General features: G+C 41.8%; 1 protein-coding gene, 1 long non-coding RNA gene and 5 other non-coding genes across 8 annotated transcripts in view; 5 read left to right on the forward strand and 2 right to left on the reverse strand.

The window, feature by feature from the left end:
• The window catches only part of GATA4 (GATA binding protein 4), a 60,460-nt gene extending 50,709 nt beyond the window's left edge, over window positions 1-9,751 (forward strand). For both annotated transcript variants that reach the window (XM_069975820.1, XM_069975819.1), the window contains exons 3-6: window positions 4,321-4,487; window positions 4,965-5,178; window positions 5,933-6,045; window positions 6,132-9,751. In XM_069975820.1, the coding sequence (XP_069831921.1) occupies window positions 4,321-4,487; window positions 4,965-5,178; window positions 5,933-6,045; window positions 6,132-6,281 (644 nt within the window). In that variant the 3' untranslated portion in view covers window positions 6,282-9,751. The remainder of the gene's footprint in view (window positions 1-4,320; window positions 4,488-4,964; window positions 5,179-5,932; window positions 6,046-6,131) is intronic.
• LOC138795994 (uncharacterized) lies at window positions 255-23,003 on the reverse strand. The gene is made up of 3 exons (XR_011363700.1): window positions 22,868-23,003; window positions 17,601-17,683; window positions 255-460 (listed from the first exon to the last, which is right to left on the reverse strand). It is a non-coding gene; the product is annotated as an uncharacterized lncRNA (long non-coding RNA).
• On the forward strand, window positions 10,528-10,599 carry TRNAA-UGC (transfer RNA alanine (anticodon UGC)). Its single transcript has one exon. It is a non-coding gene; the product is annotated as a tRNA-Ala (tRNA).
• TRNAA-UGC (transfer RNA alanine (anticodon UGC)) lies at window positions 12,925-12,996 on the forward strand. The gene has a single exon. It is a non-coding gene; the product is annotated as a tRNA-Ala (tRNA).
• On the forward strand, window positions 16,526-16,597 carry TRNAA-CGC (transfer RNA alanine (anticodon CGC)). Its single transcript has one exon. It is a non-coding gene; the product is annotated as a tRNA-Ala (tRNA).
• TRNAA-UGC (transfer RNA alanine (anticodon UGC)) lies at window positions 17,899-17,970 on the reverse strand. Its single transcript has one exon. It is a non-coding gene; the product is annotated as a tRNA-Ala (tRNA).
• Window positions 21,616-21,687, forward strand: TRNAA-UGC (transfer RNA alanine (anticodon UGC)). The gene has a single exon. It is a non-coding gene; the product is annotated as a tRNA-Ala (tRNA).
• Window positions 23,004-23,415: the final 412 nt, after the last annotated feature.

The following is a 23,415-nucleotide window of genomic DNA, read 5'->3' on the forward strand; positions in this document are numbered from 1 at the left end:
CCATAGTAGTACAACATTGTTTATAAACTTTTAGCATGTGATAAAAGGGTTACAATGTGCTATAAATGACTTACCAGAGTATATTATAAATGTCAGATTGATATTATAAAGTTATGAGCAACAGTTTTTTTCACGTCATGTTATTTAGATTGCAAAAAAAAACAACAAGAACAACACACTTCCTAAATAATCGATTGACATCAAAGCAAAAAATAGCTGACATTGAAAAAACTAGTTTTTTTTATAAGCATCAAGTCAATTTCGACTTCTGGTATTCATTTTCTCCTGCAAGCCTTTCTTTATTTTGTTGGCAGTTGTCCTATTCCTCCTCTCCCAACATAATTGTCATTCCTAAGCAGTGTTTTCTCAATGTGTTTTCAAAACCGATAAAACTTCACAAAGGATTTCTTCTTGACTTTGTTTCAAACGTTATTTGCCATAGTTTGGAGGCACTAATACACTTACAAGATAAAAATAAAAGAATATTATCTATTAATTTCAATCAGTTCTTCATAATAGCGCAATATTGCTGGTAAAAATTTCAGTATGTGATATTAGGGCAGTAACCATATACGACTTACGTTTATCGGTGTATATTGTAAATGTCAGTGTGATAAAATAGGGTTATCAGCAGCAGATCCCGTTCTTAACAGAAATTATAGAACAATTTTAATGTCATAGTATTACTTAGATTGCAAGAAATTGCACACCTCTCCGATAATCTATTGACATCACTGCAAACAACAGCTGACATTATCAAATATTAGTTCATAGATGACAAACATTTTGCAATTTACTATTTGTAAATGTAAAGTCCGTTTCACGTCAAGTGATCTTTCAAATGGTTTTTGAAAGATCACTTCACTTTTATTATGTTGGTAGTTGTCCTTTTCCTCCTCTCCATTTTTTCCAATATAATTGAGAAAATTGTTGCAAAAGTTGGCTTAGATTATTAAAATCACTGTTTAAGGACAATGAAATTGTTTACTGTTTTTACTTTGGGCCCTTAGCCGATAATCCTTCCTATTAACCTTCAGGCTATGTTCACACACAGTATTTTTGTCAATCTTTTGGTCAGTTTTTCTCAACCAAAACCAGGAGTGGGTTGAAAACACAGAAACTGTGCTAATGTTTCAATTATAATGTTGCTCTTTCAGTTCCACTTCTGATTTTTGGTTTAAAAAAAATGACCAAAAACTGACGGAAATACGGAAATGTGTGAACATGACATCAACCTTTACATATTCAAAATATAATTTGAGATGTATTTGTTACTTCATAGGGTAGCATAGCATTTATTTCTCCTTTATTATGTTGGTAGTTGTTCTATTCCTCCTCTCCCTTCATTTGTTTCTAATATAATTGACATTCCTGAGTAGGATTTTCTTTTGATGTTTACTAAAGAGATAAAGCTTCGCAAATTTTTCCTTTGTGAGTTTGTTTGAACACCATTCGTCAAAGTTAAGACGCACCAATACGATTTCCCTTTGTTCTCTCGGCTTATTATGCCTTTTATTACCCTTCACTATATAAAAATTTAAAATCTAACTTTTCATTTGAGACCTATTGGCTATTTCACAGGACGCTGTAGCGTACATTGCACTGTTTCTCTAAAGAGGCAGAAAGAATTTCGGTTTGTGTAGAGGTGCAAGGCGCAGATGGGGCACTCACCAAGTATAAACAGAATATATTCACGTTAAGATAAAAGTAGAATAGATCTCTCAGATGAATGCTTCTGACATAGTAGAATTTTAAACATCTTACAAATGGCTTTCGGAAACGTGGTAGATGTTCAGCGTGTAAGTAATGGTTGGTGCCTTCTGTGTTTGTAAGGACGCCCAGGACGCCGTCTATGTGATCACTTAGTTGTGGTGATATGTTGATATAACTTTTCTTGGCTATTGTACACAAACCGCTTGTCAGAGGCTTAATGGACTATACTTTCACTAAGGGCATAGAGGGGTGATGGAGAAGAGTAAATGTAGCACGTTTAGCCCTTTGGGGCTTGTTTTAGAAGTCTGTGTTATATATGTGCATACTGGTAAAAGGGAAAATATATTTTGTGCCGTGGGTTTGTCTGTGTCCGAGAAGGGTTATATAACCAAGAAATACTGGTATGGTCCCAAACTACCAAACTTTCCTCCATTGCCACTTTATTGGGTTGTAGAAGACCCCTAGTGGTCACTTGCTATAGTAGATGGAACCAATTGATTAGGTCCTCTGTATAATGCATGGAGTCTTCAAAAGAAACTCTTTCCATACCCATTATAGTTGGCCAAACCCACTGATTTTATTGGAACGGGCAACTGTATGTTTATGCAAATGTATGGGGGCTGCTCGACTCTTCCCCTGTAGATCATGTTGAAGTGTTCATGTCACTTTGAAGGCATGTCAAAAGCTTTTAATGGGTGGGTTTGAGTGTTAACCCCCTACTAATCATTAGATTGACTGATTACGTCACTCCCAGGCTTGCTGATTATCTCCTACCGCAGGAGTTGGTTTCCATTGAAGTACAATGGATACTGTCTCCTGCAGCAAGACTTCAGGAGACATTCAGGGCTCATTTAAGAGGTGAAGTCCAGTGAAAATAAGGGCTACAAGAACGTAATAAAAAAAGTATACTTACAGATCCCCCGCAGCGCTGCCTTACCGATGTCTGACTACTTCCGGCCTCCTGCAGTTGGAACAGCACGTAGAAGGCTGATGGATTGCCCACTCACCCAATAAGTGACTGGGATGGGACACCGCTGCATCACTGACTCGGGGCCGCGATGTTCCAGCAGCAGGAGCCAAGGCCGTGATGTTCGAGTAAGCCTGTTGAAAATTATGTCCGACGGCTGCCAGAGAATGGTGAGAGCACCAACACCTATAGCTTTTAAAGGTGTATGGGCACCTCAACTGATACAGGGCTAAAGATAGCCATACTGAGCCCAATTTACTTATGGGAAAGATGTTGTGTACCAACTGTTACCTTCATAAATCCTAGGGAAACATCTAGGACAAATGAAGTACTAAACCCAATAACAAAGAACACTTGTCACGTCTGACATCCTTCCGAAACACCATCACAGGTCTAATTTCGCCCTTCCAATGAACTGTACTAGTTCCCACACCCCCGAAACCTTAACCTGACGTCCCTTCCCGAAACTTCATCTTCTTCCTCTGTACTCTTGATGGTTCTTCATAATTTTATCATTTTAAGGGTCATTGCGTACTAAAGAATATTACAAGTTGACAAAACTTCTAAGGCGAAAAGTGAACTCTTCAATCTATAAAATGTAATATAAACCCTTTATGTTAGGACAATGACATCTCCATACTTGTCAACCATGTAATATTAGATAAATGAAAGCGACCTGTATGTTAATACAATGAAATCTGTGATTAATGACGTCCCGTCTTTTCCTCTTATAAAGTCGATCCGTCCGTCAGGGAAATTGTTGCACTTATGATGTGCTGCAGCCGTAGACTGACCCCCGGGGGCCCTATTGTTCTAAAGCCCATGGGAGATGTCCAGGCAATTTGTAGTATGTTGAAGAGTTTCCTTCCCTGTCTGCTGCTTGTATAATAATAGTTAGAGGAGGAGGCGGTAAGGAGAGGAACGTGTCGAAAAATCCCATAATGGCAGGATTTAAAGCCCAGTTAAGTAGCTAAAAGCCATAAAGATCCTCACACGCGACTTACAATGTAGACGTGATCCCTGCAAAGAAAATATTAGTACAGGCAGAGAAACTGCTACCAGTCTGTGTCAGGACGGGGACCATAGGAAAGTGTTTGGTTTCTTGGTGGCGACTTATATACAGTTAGAGTTGTATTGTGCTGCTATATTTACATTACAACCCCGTATACTGTGACAACGTCAAACACAAAGTGAAGTGTCCAACGTTAACTGTGTTAAGGGGCAGTCAGCAGAATGCTGTTTCCTGACTGGCCAAAACAACAATTATTATACATATATTTACATATACACACCACTACACACACACTGGTACAGCTCATATAAAGTCACTGGTCTTGACCATTAAGCCTTATATGGAGTTGTTATTGCTGTTAACGCAGGGGGAGAGTTACGCCGTTCATTCGCTTCAGGTTTTAATAGGGACCAATTCTAAATATTTATACATTGTTAACCCCGGAGGAACGATAAAGGAGCATAATAAAGTGATTTACAATGTTTCTCAGGAGCTAGCACTTTTAACAGTACCTCCCTTTCATGTACGGGTTGTAAGGAACGTATTCATGGTGTAGATGGAAAGGAAAAGTACCATATAAAATTCAGCAAAGACTGATGTTAATTTTTTTTTTTAATTTCTCCTTCAGAATTTTTTGATGATTTCTCAGAGGGCCGAGAATGTGTCAACTGTGGAGCAATGTCCACCCCGCTTTGGAGGAGGGATGGCACGGGCCACTACCTTTGCAATGCATGTGGTCTGTACCATAAGATGAATGGCATTAACCGTCCATTGATCAAGCCCCAACGGAGGCTGGTAAGAGTTTTTCTAATTGGTTCTTCAAGGCATGCGGCTACAGAACTGTAGTATTAACAAGAATGTAATAGTGATCAAGTCTTATCCTTTACTTTGCTTCAGTACTAGAGATGAGCGAACCTGGAGCATGCTCGAGTTCATCCAAACCCGATTGTTCGCCATTTGATTAGTGGTGGCTGCTGAAGTTGGATAAAGCCCTAAAACTGTCTGGAAAACATGGGTATAGTCATTAGCTGAATCTATGTTTTCCAGACAACCCTAGAGCTTTATCCAACTTCAGAAGCCCCCGCTAATCAAATGCCGAACGTTCGGGTTTGGATGAACTCGAGCATGCTCGAGGTTCGCTCATCTCTATTCGGTACCTTCTCAGTTGCATCAACAGCCCCATAGCTGGCATGTACTGCCACCTAGTGGCCAATAAGTTTGCAATCTTCTAGCTGGATGAACACTAGTAATGGTCCCTATTCTCTTTTGTAGTCTGCTTCCCGCCGCGTTGGACTCTCCTGTGCCAACTGCCATACAACCACCACAACCTTGTGGCGTCGAAATGCAGAGGGTGAGCCCGTGTGTAACGCCTGTGGACTATATATGAAGTTGCACGGTGTTCCCAGACCACTGGCAATGAAGAAGGAGGGCATTCAGACCAGGAAACGTAAACCAAAGAATCTCAGCAAGTCCAAAACTCCAACAGGTACAAACCAGACTCCAGCAGGTGCAAAAAAAGAAATTCAGAAGTGAACTGACCATGTATGCTTAACAATGGATGAACTCTTATTGTAATTACTTCTAAATTGAAAATGGCCTTTACTCAAATAGTAATGGTCACTGAATGTGCATGGGAGGGGCGAGAAGGTCAGGAGTATATACCAGACAAGATGACTTAAGATGAGCATTACAAAGTGTCTATTTACATGAATGTGTTGTCTGTGTAATACAGGATAGGACGGGTCCTCCAGAACTCTCTTTGAAACCACTCTCCAAGATATAAGGATCCTTAATCAAGGGCTCCCTAAATTAACTCAAACTTCTCTAATAGCGAGTAGTGTTGAGCGAACACTGAAATGCTTGAGCGCTCAGGTCAAGCATTTGATTCAAGTCAAGCAATTTTAATGAACCCCAATAAAAATAATGGGAAACTGGAGCATTTAACCAAGTCTTTGGTAGAGCCGAGGGTACCTATTGCTTTTTTCAGTAAAGTTTTTGTATATTTTATTTAAACATCCCTTTAATAGACGAAATATACAAAGTTCAGCCATAAAGGTGCATAGTCACCTTTATCCGAGGTGCTTGGTCGAGTACCGAGTTCAAATGAACATCATGCTCGACCAAGTGTGTGCAACACTAAAAATATCTAGTCGATAAGCCTGTGGCAAATTATAAACTATATACTATTTTGCCTTTGTGATATGTTTGTTTTCAAGAGCTGTTCTTATGCTTTCTTCTAGGACCAAATGGCACCGACAATCCCACTCCATCTACCACCACTACAGAAGACATGCGCCCCATAAAAATTGAACCGGGACTGTCACCTCCATATGGACATTCAGCAATTTCTCAGGTACACAACCACAGTTCTTTTTTCTGATCTTTGATCTACTCGCCAAAATTCTTTTCAAGTGCTAACTACTGGTGTTCTTTTCACAGGCATCGGCTTTATCTAGTATTAGTCATGCATCGTCTATTCACTCAATGGTAGGTCTAAAGTTATCTCCTCAGACCCATCACTCTACAATCAACACATCTCCTCAATCCAGCTCCAAAAATGACTCCTGGAATAGTTTGGTCTTAGCTTAACTTGACTCTCCCCTCTGGCCGTCGGCACCTCAAGCCTTGACTTGAATATTTAGGTTTTTAATCGAGGATTTGGTCATTGATTCTGCCAGAGAGATGTCACTTAAAAGGAAAAAAAATTCTAAGCTCTCGAGAGACTTAAACTTAAAAAAAAAAAAACTTCAGCTACTTTAGAAATTAAACGAACTCCTAGCAAAGTAATTTAATGTTTATTCTTATAGCAAAGGACTTTTATACATTGGACGGTATTTAATGTGAATGGACAGCAAACGTATTGAAATCGTGGCCTGAAAAACTGCAGCAATTTTTTGCAAACTTTGAGGGGGAAGGGGGGTGAGGGGTGGGCTATGCCTCTACTAATAAGCAACACTGGAAGTGTCTGAAAAACTTTCAGCGTCATTCGCTAACCTGTATAGTTACTTTAATGGAAATCTGCAAAATGGTGATTTTGAAAAAAAAAAAAAATGGCAAGAAGGGGGTGCTGCTGAGTGTTTCCACTTCTGTGGCTCTTTTTGGACTTGTTCCCAGTTGAATTGATTATTTGTTCAGCCAAATGGGCTCTGTAATAGTCTGTCCCTTTCCGAAGTGTTGTTTCTCGTCTTACAGACACAAAAAATTGCACAATTTCCCCAATTCTGTAACAAAAACGTAAATGTTGCATCACCATGTCCTTGTAGGAAGCGACAAGGCCGCTGCGAATCACTCTGTAAAAACTAGATCCGTACATTGAAGATTAAATATGTGAAACTTATTTAAGCATGGTCAATCTGTAGATTTGCAAAAAATTTTGAGTAAAATGGAGAATTGAACTTTGCAATTTATTAAATATATTTGCATACATCTCATTATATTGCCTGTTATGGTGCCCAGTTCTGTGGGGAGGGACTGTTCAGTCTACTGTCATGGTCGCCATCCAAGGCATATTCTAAGCAATTACCACACTCCATTCAGGTAAGAAAAATGTGAATTTTCAGTAGGTTGTGCAGAAGTTGGTTTCGTTCACACCAAATTGCTGCCTCTACATCCTGAAGATATCAGATATTAATAATGTGTGCTTGTCCTAATTTAGCTGCTTGCCCTTCTATAGAGAGAATTGGACATGGTAGACATATGAAAAAGGACAACGTGCATGTGTTCTAAATCAGGAGAGGGGAGTAAAGCTGGCCTTACACATCAGATAGCTGTTGGTTAAATGATTGTTCAGCCGAAAACTTTTTTTTCTGACTGGCAAAATTTGACTTGGTCTACCATACAAAAGTGGTTGCCATACTCCTCTGACGAAACCTGGCATGTTGAAGTTTAACCTGAGTTTTAAGGTTCTCAATACGCATTAAATAGGCGGCTGATCCCACCAAAATCGGACAACAATAAAATTATGTGTATGGCTAGCTTAATCCACTACTGGATGTCTCCCATAAGGACAAAAGGATTAGGCAGGTTGAAATCTAAAGCCTGACCCTTCGGGACACCCCTGTACACATTAGGTGATTGGCTGGTTTTGCCGAAATTGTTGTGTTAGGCCAACATTTTATAGTCTATGTTCCCCTTTAGGCAACAATAACAAACTGTCTTGAATACTTGACTTTTGGCATTTATAAAGTTAACCTTTTTTTCTTAAGAACATCCAAAAATGCTATTAAAAATTGGTGGTCCTCTCAAGAGAGCCAACAAGTAGCAAATATAGGGGCAACTGAATATACATCACAAATAAATCTGGTCTAGATAGGGTTTGGATTTCTCAAAGAAGTTGTCTGTAAAGGAAATTCTTACTGAAGTGACACAAGGTATTGCCATGGAAGTGGGAAGCTCAAGCTTCAACGATACCTGCCGAGAATTTTGGTTGCATAGAATAAAGTCCGTTGACCATGACAGGTTCCCTTTAACCTTTTGTAGCACTCCAGAAACACATTTAGTCCCACCGGAATGGCAGCCAGAGGAATGTAGGCCAATGCCTACTCTCTAGTGAAGGCGGCCCTTTTGCGTCTTATTCTCTATATAATGACATTTCCCAAAGGAAAAGGAAACACGCCTTTACGTTGGCCATACACATTATAATAATGATGGCTGACTCCACCTATTTTGGCAGAAGTGGTCTATTATCTAAAATGTTCATAGTCGTCCTAACATTTCCTAAATGGAAGATGCTGGATGAGAGAGGGATTGGCAAGTTGGATTTCAACATGGGCGATCTTTTTGCCCTCAGGAAAGATAAGTTGTCTCATTCTCCTCTCCCTCGTGAGAACACACTTGGATTTGGCTGAGTAAGGCCTGCAAGTGTATGGGGGAATTGGAGATACCTGTTGGCTGAAGAGTATGGCCAGCCTTAGAGTCTTTTCACTTTTCAATTAACTGACTGCACAGTCATGACTACCCGTAGGCAACCATCGACAGGGAAGTACTACTGGGTGTGTGCTTTCTGGTTGACTGCCCATATTCCCACATTATTGTGATTGGCTGGAAATAGCGTTGAGTGGACCTGATAAACTGTTTGGGTTCGGCAACCTGAACAGCTTGGGTTAAGAAAACATGGATACAACCTATGGTCTATGACTGTATTCATGTTTCCCAGGACTTCCTAGGGCAGCATCCTACTTCTTCAGCTGCAGGGAATCAAACACTAAGGGGGGGATTTATGAAGACCAGCGTACAAGTATGCAGGTCTTATATTAGGCCCCTTTCCCCCGGCAGGATACTCTAAGAGGCACACACCTCTTAGTGAATTCGGCTGGCCAGGCGCCCGAATCTGCGGCCAGGCACCCAAATCTGCGTACGAAATCTACACCTGCTTCGGGCAGGTGTAGATTTTGGGCATGATTTATGCCTTCGAGCAGGCGTAAATCACGATAAATGAGGTGCGGGAGGAGGCCACGCCTCCTCCCTGCCTTATCACGCCCCCGCAAGCTCCGCCAGCCCACCCATCGGGCGAGCGGGGCATATGGGAGGCGTACGCCAGGGAGAAGGGGCAAATCTGCACCTTTTCCCTGGCGTACACTTCGTAAATCCCCCCCCCCCCCTAAGTGTTAAGGTTTGGAGAATGTTGCCGAAACAGAATGGTTTGACTGGTCTTCTCAACACTAGGTAAGATGTGACGGGAAGACAGTCATGTCAGTCATGGACTCTTACCAGCCATTATTCAATTGGCAATGAGTAACAGTGACTTCATTCATAACTCCGCTCCCCCTACAAAATGTGAAACAAATCAATGTACATGATTGATAGAAAAAAATATCTTTAGTAAAGATAACTAAGTAAAACATTGTAAATTCAATTTCTGATGTTATTTTTAAAATGGTTAAACAAAAGTTGTTGTTTTTTTTTTCCTTTGTAAAGTTGGATGTATAAAGTAATAAAGGGCATAAAGCACAAAAACACAGGTAAAAGACACATGTAACCATTAGGAATATGAAGTTGTTACAGATGACACTTCTAACAACCTTCCAAAACTTTAGCAAATAAAATAAACTAAAACTCTTTTATGGGCTCACTGTTTTGTTTTTACTTTCAAAAGTTGTGGTTTATTTTTTAATTATTTTCAAGTGTTACAAAGGTATAAAACACATTGCATCAGTCATGCAGTGGAGGTATAACACAGTGCAGTGTATGTAGTACAAGATGTGCATTTCCAGAAAAAAATACATAGGGGGACATTTATCAAGGGGTTTGCGCCTAATTTTTGGTGAATAATTGGATTTTTCACCCATTTTTGGCCTAAGTTCTATTTATGAACCAGTATTCGACAGGTGAATATTTTTAGATGCGACTTTTTTTTTAATCTGCCTGTTATAAGTATTCACCCAAAAGTTCTCATAATCAGGGATTAGCGCCCAATTTATCATTTGCGACTGTTTAAAAAGTCGCATTAAACAGGCACAAGCTTACATCTGGTCAGAACCAGGTGAATAAAACTGCGCAATTTTTTCATAGTTGCGCCTTTTTATTTAGATACATTCACTATGGCAGTGCTACATGTGAATAAGTCACAAGATATTAGGACAAAATACACACCAATCCCCATTAGAATAGTTGCACTTATTAGACTCCTTATTAGACTCCTCTGTGTCAGTCAGTCGGTGTCAATCAGTCAGTGTTAATAATGTGTGTTTGTGTATGTTAGTGGTGTCTCAAGTGATTGTGTATAGTGTGTAGATGATGGGCGCATAGTGGATGGATGAGGGGCCCATTGAGGCTGACCACCAAAAACCTGGAGCTGGCCCTGTCCATGGAGATTAGCACCATTTAGTATATGGGAGGGGATGTAGCTCAGTGGTAGAGCGCATGCTTTGCATGTATGAGGCCCCGGGTTCAATCCCCGGCATCTCCATATTTTATAGAATACACTTGTAGATGTGATAACACATGAGAAATATCTACAGCCACTTCCAGGGATACAGTGTGATCCAGAATAATATTGCGTCATCCTGTAGGGCGCTTTAGGCCAATGGTCGCCATGATTTGTTATAATTCCAAGTGATCAGGTGAATAGTTGTGTGTGGATGAAGACGATAAAAAATAATTTAACCTGTGGAAAGGAAGGACATAATGCAATCCAATATTCTTCATCGCTCACATAATAAGCCACAAAGCTTGGTGTGCTCAGAGCCTGTATGGCAGCACACTGAGCCCCTATGGCTGCATGGTATGTGTGTCTGCTGTTGTATGGTGACACTGTATTACAGATGGGTTCTCACCCAGTGGTGGAATGAATGTGCCATAGGCCCCCAGCTATGACTATGCGGCAGCACTGTGCACAATCATCAGGTTTCTAAATTAGGCCCATTTTATAGCTCATAACAACTTTACAGGTACAGCTTTAAGAGGCACTCCAGGAATTTTTTTTTTATTCTTCAAAATTAACCGGTTATATAGATTTGTCATTTAAATTTGTCTTCCAGTACTTATCAGCTGCTGTATGTCCTGCAGGAAGTGGTTTATTCTTTCCAGTCTGACACGGTGCTCTCTGCTGCCACCTCTGTCCATGTCAGGAACTATGCAGAGATTTGCTGCAGCTCTGGACAGTTCCTGACATGGACCTGACAAGCACTGCCTCAGACTGGAAAGAATACACCACTTCCTGCAGGACATACAGCAGCTGATAAGTACTGGAAGACCGGAGATTTTTCTGACACCAGTTGATTTGAAAGAAAAAAAATACTTTTGCATTTTTTCATGTTTCATTTTTTTGGTAGGTAAGGACTTTTTTCTTGAAAACTAGTTATTTTTAAATATTTTGAAAAAGTTTTTTTTTTTTAAATTACTTTCTTTCAGGGAGAGGGATGTGTTAGGGGTTAAAGGGGTTTTCCCCTCTCCCCCCATTTTTTTTGGCTTATTTAACACACATTACAAAGTTATATAACTTTGTAATGTGGTTAAATAACCGGTCTGGCCCCCTTCCCCCACTTTCCGACCCCCCCGGAAGTTAAGTTGAGACAAGGTTTGCTCTAATTGGGGGTCTGAACAAATGTTGCTGTCTGTATTTAAGGGTCTGGTTGAGGTCTGAAGTAATGTTGCAGTTTGATTGGGTCAGGGACACATTATCTTATACTTAAAGAGGTTATCCAGCAAAATACTTTTTCTTTCAAATCAACTGATGTCAGAAAGTTATGTAGATTTGTAATTTACTTCTATTAAAAATTCTCAAGTCTTCCCATACTTATTAGCTGCTGTATGCCATGCAGGAAATATTGTTTTATTTTCAGTCTGACACAGTGCTCTCTGCTGACATCTCTGGCCAAGACAGGAAATCTGTCTCCTTTTTCTATGAATCCCCATAGAAAACCTCTCCTGGTCTGGACAGTTCCTGTCTCGGCCAGAGATGTCAGCAGAGAGCACTGTGTCAGACTGGAAATAAAACATTTCCTGCATGACATACAGCAGCTAATAAGTAAGGGAAGACTGCAGATTTTTTTAATAGAAGTAAATTACAAATCTATATAGCTTTCTGACATCAGTTGATTTGAAAGAAAAAGTTTTTCGCTGGACAACCCCTTTAAGTATAAGATAATGTGTCCCTGACCCAATCAAACTGCAACATTACTTCAGACCCCTAAATACAGACAGCAACATTTGTTCAGACCCCAAATTAGAGCAAACCTTGTCTCAATGCCCCCTTCCCCTCTTACCTACAACTCTTCCATAGATGCTAAATACTGTCACTTGGACATTCTGAAATCTCAATCATAAGAAAGAAGAAAGACATTTTACCACACTAATTAATTAATTATTATTATTATTATTATTATTATATTAGTCAACCCGGGATTTATCCACCTTGCTCCAGCTAAATACTTTCAGTAGAGATATTCCAATGTGTATCAGGTAGGGTTGATATCTTGACAACTGTAATATTCATATTGTACCAGCAGAGGGCAGTGTTCATAGACGAAGCATGGAAATATCTAGGTTAATTTATTAAAATAGTTTCTACTGTAAAATACCCCATTGAATGCAGAACGGTAACAGATTTGATGAAGAATCCACAAGGTGTGAACATACCCTATGGGGACGTAAGGGGCTGCCGATTGATATGGTGTCTCATAGTGGCCAGAACTGGGTATCATTTCCCCAGATCAAACATTTGTAGGATGTGCTGGAAAAAGAAGTCAGATCCATGGAGATCCAGCCTCCTGGTGATCAGCAGGATCAGGAAGGGGATGTAGCTCAGTGGTAGAGCGCATGCTTTGCATGTATGAGGCCCCGGGTTCAATCCCCGGCATCTCCATGTTTTGTAAAATACATTTACAGATGTGATAACACATGGGAAACATGGCACCAAGCCTTCCCGTGTAGTTCTGGGCTGATTCCTGACCTCTTTCAGAATCCTCCTTACCCACCGAAGCAAGATTTTGCATGGAGCCCTAGACCGATCAAGACTGACAGTCATCTTGTGTTTCTTCCATCTTCTAATGATTGAGCCAACAGTTGTTGCCCTCTTACCAAGACCATGTAGCCCATCCCAGCTTTCTGCAGGTTTACAATTTTGTTCTGGGTGTCCTTAGACAGCTCTTTGCTCTTGGCCAGGCATGTCCAAACTTTTTTCGAAGAGTGCCAAATTTGATGAAGTGAACATGTGCGAGGGCCGACCATTTTACATGCTACATGCTATATGCTTTATAACACAGGCAGATAATAGCAAGCTGGATACCTGGGGGGCCGTAAAAGTTCGGAACGTGGCCCGCAAATGGCCCTTCGGACGGACTTTGGACATGCCTCGTCTTGGCCATGGTGGAGAGGTTGGAGTGTGATTGATTGACTGTGTGGACAGGTGATTTTTATACAGGTAATGAGATCAAACAGGTGCAATTAATACAGGTAATGGATTTTTTTTCTTTTTTGATTCTGTCTCAACAAGCAGGGGCAAAGTACAAAATGTTCATATTGGGGTCCACTTCTCCCCACCCATTCTGTTCCTCACTTAGAACTTCCTCAGGGTTAATAAGCCTTAGTATTGTGGCTATATATATATATATATATATATATATATATATATATATATATATATATATATGTAAAAGCCAATTAATGTAACAATGGGCATGTCCGGCATGTTGAAACAGGGATCACACATCCAATATGGCTGCGGCGCAGTGTCCGGTATACTGCGCACGCGCAGGACACCCGTGCTTCACAGCTAGTCACATAACCAGACGGACGTGATGCGTGATGCAACATGATGAAACAATATGTATTTGCACTGAAGGCACTGAAGGGGTCCATTCCACAGAGCGATGATTCGGCGAATTATGGCTCCGCGGAATAGAGAAAATGATCAGCTGATGATCGTGTCATTGGCTGGTCTTTTATTTAGGTTCAAACCTAAAATCATTGGGCACCAACCGCGCATCGCTACGTGGAATAGCGATGCGCGGCAGGCGACCAACTATTTCACAAGCACCATGCTTACCTAAACATGTTGCAGGTCTTCTCCTGTCCTTCTTTTCCTACCGGTCCCGCGCGCAGCAGCAGCTTTGCTGGGGCCTGTCTGAGCTGACAGACCGCTCAGCCAATCACTGGCCAGGACCGCCACGGCCAGTGATTGGCTGAGTGGTCTGTCAGCTCAGACAGGCCGCTTCAAAGCTGCCGCTGCGCACGGGACCGGGAGAAAGAAGGAGCACAGGAGAAGACCTGCAACATGCTTAGGTAAATTATGTTGTTTAACCCCTTAAGGTCATAGCCAATTTTTGTTTTTGCGCTTTTGCTTTTTCCATTTTATGTTTAAAAGTCCATAGCGCTTGCATTTTTTCACCTAGAGACTTATATGAGCGCTTATTTTTTGCGAAACCAATTGTACTTTGCAATGACAGGCATTACCTTTCCATAAAATATGCTGCGAAAGGGGGGTGATATGGACTTTTATTAGGGGAGGGGATTTTTTTTTATTAATAAAAACACTTTTTTACTTTTATTTTTACTTTAACTAGAAGCCCCCCTGGGGGACTTGTTTATACACAGCACTGATCTCTCATAGAGATATAGTATATACACAGCAAAGAACGATTACATCGGTCATAGATTGCTTTGGCCTGCTGCAGGCCACAGCGATCTATTGCCGAGCCGGGATCAGCGTCATTGCGACGCTGAGGCCTGGCATGGGCAGAAGAACGGATCTCCCCCCCGCGAAGAAGATCCGTCCCACTAGACACCAGGGATGTGAGTAATAAAGCCCTTCAATGCAGCTGTCAGGTTTGACAGCTGCATTGAAGTGCTTAAGTAGCCGGCGCGGCAACGGGACCCGTACCGGCTAATAGAGGCACTGCACGGATGCAGATTGCAGCGGGGAGCGGTGCTGTTCAAAGCGGGGTCCCGGCGGGACCAGGTACGTCATGGGTCGCTAAGGGGTTAAACAAGGACATCAGTAACAATGTCCCTGCAGACCTCGCTAAATGATTATCGGGGCTGTGTAATTCAACGCCCCCCCCCCCCCCCCGTGACGTTGTTACAAAGGGGTGATCCCTGCTTCTGGTGCCGGCCGGGGTCTGCGTCGTAATGGCACTGATCCCGGCTCTGCACTTTATTGCTTTTGACTGCAGCAGCCTAAAGCAACAAAACACTGATCTCATCGATCTATGCTGTATAACTGTACAGCATAGATCTCTTTGAGAGATCAGCGTGCATATACTAGAATAACCCTAACCCCAGGGGGGCTTTTAGTATATGGGTAAAAAAAACCAAAAAACTGTATTATTTATAAATAATCCCCTCCCCTAATAAAAGTTTGAATCACCCCCCTTTTCCCATTTTATAAATAAAAATAAACAAATAAATAAACATATTTAGTATCGCCGCGTTTGTAATCGCCCAAAATATTAATTTATCACATTCCTGATCTCGCACGGTAAACAGCGTCAGCGCCAAAAAATCCCAAAGTGCAAAATTGTGCATTTTTGGTCGCATCAAATCTAGAAAAATTGTAATAAAATTGATCAAAAACTCGTATATGCGCAATCAAGGTACCGATAGAAAGAACACATCATGGCGCAAAAAATGACCTAACCTAACACAGCCCCATAGACCAAAGGATAAAAGCGCTACAAGCCTGGGAATGGAGCGATTTTAAGGAACATATATTTGTTAACAATGGTTTGAATTTTTTACAAGCCATCAGATAATATAAAAGTTATACATGTTATATATCGTTTTAATCGTACCAACTTGAGGAACATATGTAACATGTCAGTTTTTCCATAGGACACACGGCGTAAAAACGAAGCCCCCCAAAGAAAACGAATTGCGTTTTTTTTTTTCAATTTCACTGCGCATATAATTTTTTTCTGGTTTCGCAGTATACTTGATGCAAAAATTCAGCCTGTCATTGCAAAGTACAATTAGTGGTGCAAAAAATAAGGGCTCATGTGGGTTTCTAGGTGGAAAAATGCAAGTGCTATGGCCTTTAAAGCAGAAGGAGGAAAAAACGAAAACGCAAAAACGAAAATTAGCCTGGTCCTGAAGGGGTTAAATAGTGATGTCCCCATGGTGGAATAGTAAAATAAAGTATAACAGTAAATAAATAAAAGTATCACATAACGAAACCTGCGCGGTGGAATAACAGCATAAAGTGAGATTGGTCAGATTTAAAAAATGGGCCGTTCCTGAAAGGGTTAATGCACAGTGTGTGTTGTTATTTATAATTGCAAATAAAGATTGTAGTATTGTTTTGTGAGTCAGTGATAATATATGGCAGGTCTTTTTCTTTGTTGTGGCACACTTAGGCTTGCACAATGCAAACAATCAGCACTACACAATGCATGGGAGGGGATGTAGCTCAGTGGTAGAGCGCATGCTTCGCATGTATGAGGCCCCGGGTTCAATCCCCGGCATCTCCAAGATTTTTCATGGATGAAATAACAACCATAGTAGATTTGTTACAAACACACAAAAATATATTGTGCAAGTTAAAAATAAAAGACAATGGTGGCTACGTATCATCGACGTGGTGTTGTTTTTCTCGATAATAAGGAATGGCTGCCATTTTTTTTAATGTTATGCACAATATTTATAAAGCAGAATTAGGGTCTTATTAGACAAAGCCATTTTTAACAATTAACGATCGCAAACGAGATTGTTAATTGGTCACCTGAAATCGTTCTCGTTGGTCGTCACCTACATTTACATGAAACTATTATTGTTTAAATTCTAACTATATAAGATAATTGGCACAATAATTGTCCCGGGTAATGCTGCGTTTACACGGAACGATTATCGTTTGAATTTTTCGCAATAACGATCGCATTTGAGCGATAATCGTTCCGTGTTAACACAGCGAACGATCAAGCGACGAGCGAGAAATCGTTCATCTTGGTCTTTCAGCATGTTCTCAAATTGTCGTTGGTCGTTCGCTAAATATTCGCAGATCGCTTCGTGTAAACAGTCTTTCAAAGATTCACCCTATGTGAAAGATGGGCTTAAGCGATCTTAAAAACTATCACAATAACGATTTTTTCAACGATTTTTCTAATGATTTTTCTCAGTCTAAACGTTGATCGTTATAAAAACCAAGTTGTTGCATTAAAATCGTTAAACGATCGATTAGGCGAATTATCGCTCTGTGTAAATGCAGCATAATAGGGCCCTTCGCTTGATTTTCCTTGATTTCGCCATGTTTGCCTCCTCTCTGTTTTTATCGCTAGGAGAGGGTGAGCCTTGTGATTGGTCAAAGTTTATGTGAGATTTTAACTCAATGTATTGTAACTTGATAACTCCATGTAGGAGAGGATGTAGCTCAGCGGTACAATGTGGGATATTGTGTTTTGTTTTGTTTTTTTATATAATGTATTATCGTAGTTTTTTTTTTTACAACAGGTACAGAAGCTGGGAGGGCAAACTTACCGTCTGACAAATGGTCCTTTATCAAACTTTTTGCTGGTTTCGCCCATGAAGTGATTGCGGAATGGTCCGAGGAGGCTGTAAACCTAGAAAGTAGAAAGACATTTCTACAACAATGAGCCAATGAGATTATTGTAATATTCACACTGTACCAGCAGAGGGCAGTGTTCATAGAAGAATGTTATACATAAGCATGGAAATATCTATGTTAATAATATATTAAAATAGTTCTTACAATGAGCCGCTTGTGATCTCGATTATCGGGAAGTGCAAAGGTCTATAAATATATTCTTCTAAAACATGGAGATGCCGGGGATTGAACCCGGGGCCTCATACATGCAAAGCATGCGCTCTACCACTGAGCTACATCCCCTTCCTATCACCTAGCATTGTGCTCAGAATCCAGGGTCTGCATGGACCTCCTTTAAATGCCAACTCATCGTCGCATTGTACGAATGTTGCATCTGTGTTTTTTAATCGATCTCTTTTTCTTATGAATAAAAACTATACATTTCCCCTAAAAAAAAAAATTTGAAGGACAAATTTAAATTTTTCATGCCTCCAGTTTGGGATTTATGTAACCTGTTGTGTAGGTGACCTCTCCTGACATATGACTTACATGTACATGATGGATACCAGCTGTATTATACACCCTCCACCAGGAGTAATATGTATTATCTCCATATGTAGTATCTCCCTTGATGTTGTACAATAGTGACCATGGCGTCGGACTGGGGTGTCTGGGCCCACCAGAGGAAATGATCTTGGGGGCCCACCAATAAAGAACCAGTGAGAAACAACATGTCAGTCAGTTTTTGTTTAGGTTCTATAGCTGGGGGCCCACTGGAGGATCCTCCGGTGCTCTGGTGGGCCAGTCCATCTCTGGTGTTATGTTTATTCCCATAATGGGTGAAGCAGGCTGGGGGTTCTAGTCAGTGTCGGACTGGGGTATCTGGGGACAACCACAGGAAATGATCCTGGGGGCCCACCAATGAAGAACTATTGAGAAACATGTCAATCAGTGTTACTGCAGGTTCTAAAGCTGGGGGCCCACCGGAGGATCCTACAGTCCTCTGGTGGGCCAGTCCGACACTGCTCACAGCCACCCTTGTTCTGTGACCCATCAAATCCTGGACTCCACAAGACCTCTGGAGGTGACCTGTAGGATCTGGTACCAAACCATTGCCAGCAGATCCTTATATCCTAATGTCATAATAACATAGTTAAAGGTGTATTCCAAGAAAAACGAACTTGTACCCTATCCACCCCCCATCGATCTCCATATTGGCCCACGGCTCCTTTGTTATGACTACAGTCACGTGCCGTACCCGTGGCTCTATTCATTCCTATGGAGTCGTTTGAAAGAGCTGAGTGCTGTACTCGTCACTCTTCAGTGGCTCCATAGAGAATTAATGGAGCCGCCGGAGAGAGTTGAGTGTAGCACCTGGCTCCTTCTGATGACTCCATAGGAATGAATAGAGCAGCAGGTCACGTGCCGCACCTCCGGCTCTACTTAAAAAAAAAGGAGGTTGCCGGGGAGTATGGAGGTCGGACCCACCCGTGATCTCTTACTTGTCCCCTATCCTGTGAACAAGTTAGTTTTTCTTAGATTACCCCTTTAAAGGGAACCTGTCACCCCCCGTGCCGGGGTGACAGGCTCCCGACCCCCCGTTAGAGACCCCTATACTTACCTAATCCCGCCGGGTCCCGCTTCTGGATTCGGTCGGGTCCCGGAGATCTCAGCCGCTGCAGCCCGGCGCGCGCGCTGACAGATGAGTCCAACGCTCATAGAGAATGACGGAGCGCTGGACTCTCCTGTCATTCTCTATGGGTGTTGGACTCATCTCTCAGCGCGCGCGCCGGGCTGCAGCGGCTGAGATCTCCGGGACCCGACCGAATCCAGAAGCCGGACCCGGCGGGATGAGGTAAGTATAGGGGTCTCTAACGGGGGGTCGGGAGCCTGTCACCCCGGTACGGGGGGTGACAGGTTCCCTTTAAGCATCAGTTTATTGGCTGACATCATCATATATAATTCCCACTGACACCAGACGTCTTGTCATGTGACCATCCACTTTTTCTTCCTGGTTTCTTGCTCTGCAATGTAACCGGCGCCATTTTGCCAACGTTTGCTACAACAAATCAGCAAAAGGCTAATTTGAACTTGAATCCAAATTTAACCCAAAAGTTAAGGTTGAGCTCTAGTGACACAATACCAAAAATGTACAATATACTCACCTAGATGCCATGTGACATTCTAGTTTTTTCAATTATATACAGGGCTGTGTTTACCACTATGCACCAGTGCTACGGTGCCTAGGACAGCACCTTGGAGGGGAAAGGACCAGGGAGCAGGGGGAAGGAAGCAACTTTTTTTTTGTTTTTAGACTTGTAGTCTTTCCTTTTGGAATGATCTCTGGCTTAGCATACATGCCCAGTCAATTTTCTAAGACTTCGAGATGGAGTGAAACTAACTTGAAGGAATTTTACCAAGCTGGTTTATATCGTGGTAAATACTTGAAATCAAAGTATTTTAGGAGTGATACCTTTATTGGCCAGCAAAAAATTGAGAGTTATCTTGCATATCCATAAATCCCTAACTGGAGACATTAAAAATTTAAAATCGTCCTGCAAATTTTTTTATTTTTTCCGGGAAAATGTATAGTTTTCATTCATAAGAAAAGGAGATTGATTAACCCTTTGAGGACCAGGCCCAAAATGACCCAGTGGACCGCGCAAATTTTCATTTTTGTGTTTTCGTTTTTCCCTCCTCCCCTTCTAAGAGCTCTAGCACTTTCATTTTTCCTATCTACAAGGCCATGTGGGGGCTTGTTTTTTACAGGAGTAGTTGTACTTTGTAATAGCGTCTTTCATTCTACCATAACACGTATGATGGAACCCCCAAATTATTATTTATGAAGATATAAATTGGTGAAATCTTAAAAAAGAATGCAATATGGTAACGTTTGGGGGGTTCCTGTGTCTACGTAATGCACTATATGGTAAAAGCGACATGATACTATTACTCTATAGGTCAGTCCGAACACAACCATATGCAGGTTACACAGATTCTCTAATGTTATATATTTTTTATTAATGAAATCCTTTGTGTAATTAATTATGAATAAAATGGGCCTATTGTGACATTTATAACGGTTTTATTTTTCCACCTACGGGGCTGTATGGGGTGTCATTTTTTCAGACATAATCTCTAGTTTTTATTAATAACATATTTGTGTAGATCGGACGTTTTGATTACTTTTTATAAAAAAAAATTTTTATATAATGTTCCAAAAAATCAGCAATCCTGGCACTTTTTCCCCTCTTTTTGTTTACACCGTTACAATGACACTTCTTATATTTTAATAGATCGGACAATTACGCACGCTACGGTATATTATATGTTTATTTATTTATTTTTAATATGTTTTATTTATATAATGGGAAAGGGGGGTGATTTAAACTTTTATTGGGGGAGGGGCTTTAGGGTATTTATAAAGACATTTTTTTTCTTTTTTTTACACATTTTAAGTCCCCTTGGGGGACTTTTACATACAATACTTAGATTATTTAAACTGATCATTGCTATGCCATAGGCATAGCATTGATCAGTGTAATAGGTGCTTTGCTCATTGAGCCTGCTGGTGGCAGACTTAATCAACAGAGCGCCGATCGGACCTCACGGAGGAAGGTGAGAGAGTCACACTGCGGGGGTCCCAATAGGTAAGTGACAGCGGACAGCCCCTGTCACGTACACTTAACTGGTTAAGGGGTTAATGACACGCTGCAGCCTGTTATTAACGGTGAGGTGCCGGGGCGGAGCGCGCTTCATAGGAAAGGACGTACCGTTATGCCCAGGGTTGTCTGGGGACAGACTTCCAGGGCGTACCTGTACGTCCTTAGTCATCTAGGGGTTAAAAAAAACACAGACGCAACATTACTACAATGCAGCGATGAGTTGGAATGTAAAAGAGATTTATGCAGACCCTGGATTCTGAGCACACAGCAAGGTCACCAGGAAGGGGATGTAGCTCAGTGGTAGAGCGCATGCTTTGCATGTATGAGGCCCCGGGTTCAATCCCCGGCATCTCCATATTTTATAAATTATATTTGGCTGTTCATTCATGTTGGCTGATCGTTGCGTCGTTTGCCTTTGAGGGTACAAACACACACACCGTATACGTAGCAAATACGCAGCAGATTTGATGCTGTGTTCAGTTATTTAGATCGTATTTGCTGCATATCGCAGCAGTAAATACGCGGTGTATACGGTGTGTGTGTTTATACCCTCAAACATGTTGAAAGACAAACGACAATGATAGCAACGATCTGCTGCTGTTGCTCTGCGGAATAGCAGCGGCGGCAGCAGACCCCCGCTAACCTCGATCAGCGAACACCCAGGCAGCCCCCTGCACTCACCCGCTCGCTGCTGCCGCGTGGAATAGAAGCAGCAGGGAACGAGGAGCTGACAGCGCTTGTTTTCTCCTCTAAGTCGGCCTATGGAATAGGGCCTTTACTGACTGACACACTCAGACACAACACAGCACTTACAGCTCAGTTTTCTCTCTCTTCCTCTCTGTTGGGCTGCTCTCCACACTGTAAGGGCCTGTTCACACTTAGCAAAATCGGCAGAATTCCGTGGCGGAGCTCTCCGCCGTGGAATTCCGCCTGCCTCAGTGTCAAACAGTGTCTCTATGGGAGGGCTCGTGGGCCTCCGCTCAAATAATCGACATGTTAATTCTCTGAGCAGCGGCACGCAAGGCCACCCTGTTTGACAGTGAAGAAGATGGGATTCCACAGCAGAGAGCTCCGCCACGGAATTCCGCCAATTTTGCTCAATGTGAACTGACCCTAAGGTTGAGGACCTTTGAGTCATGTGATCAGGTCCTTCACCCTTTTCTCTCTCTGTGCTGGTCCTGCTACAACTCCTGTGTCTTCTGATGTTCAGCGCCCACCATGCTCTACAGTCAGCAGGCTGTACATTAGAGCACCAGGCCCCTCTTCCTCTCTAAACCCCATAAAGGCGCTGTGGGCCCCGTCACTTGCCCAGATAAGCCTGTGCTGAGACCAGCCCTGCCGCTATCCCAGCTGCTTAACTCCCTAGATGCCACAGACATCAGTGACCATAATGTCTACCACCTGGTTACAGAGGGGGTGGACACCCTTTTCACCATAATGTGATGTAATACCACACACAACCACTAGCCCAGGAATCCTACAGGTGTATCACTTCTTTCCTGTTGCAAAAAGCGGAAATATTTTTTTGTACTTACACCAGCTCACCTCCCTGGGCTATACATGTGACAGACTATTCACCTCAATGTTTAAATGGTTGGGAACATTAAACTCCCCCATGCACTATAAATGGAATGACCAAGTGAGAACAGAACCCTGAGATGGAAGCAGGAAATGGACTATAACAGGGGTGTAATTATTTGGGCACTGGTTATATTTAACAGACACTAGGATTCCCCCCCCCCCCCCTTTAATATGAATGGTTTAGCCCACTAAAACGTCTACCTCTACAGCCAGAAATTCTTTTTAAAATCACCCACCCCCCATGTTCTGGAATTGGAACTGTCCGATAAATGTAAAGCTCTGGCAGGGGAAGCAGCCACTGTGCTGTAATAGGGGTGTGTAATTTTGTGGCTATTACATTGTTTCTGTGTATTTTACTAAACCATTTGAAGCAGCAGTAACGTGAGGCATCGCTAACTAAATGACATTCCCACACAACAGGGATCTGCCGCCCTCCGTGTAACTGGTATTGTATAGCAGCACAAACTCCCCCTATTTACTCACAATGGTAGCATCCAATCAG

This window comes from Dendropsophus ebraccatus, chromosome 6 (genome assembly GCF_027789765.1).
Source record: "Dendropsophus ebraccatus isolate aDenEbr1 chromosome 6, aDenEbr1.pat, whole genome shotgun sequence".
NCBI lineage: Eukaryota > Metazoa > Chordata > Amphibia > Anura > Hylidae > Dendropsophus > Dendropsophus ebraccatus.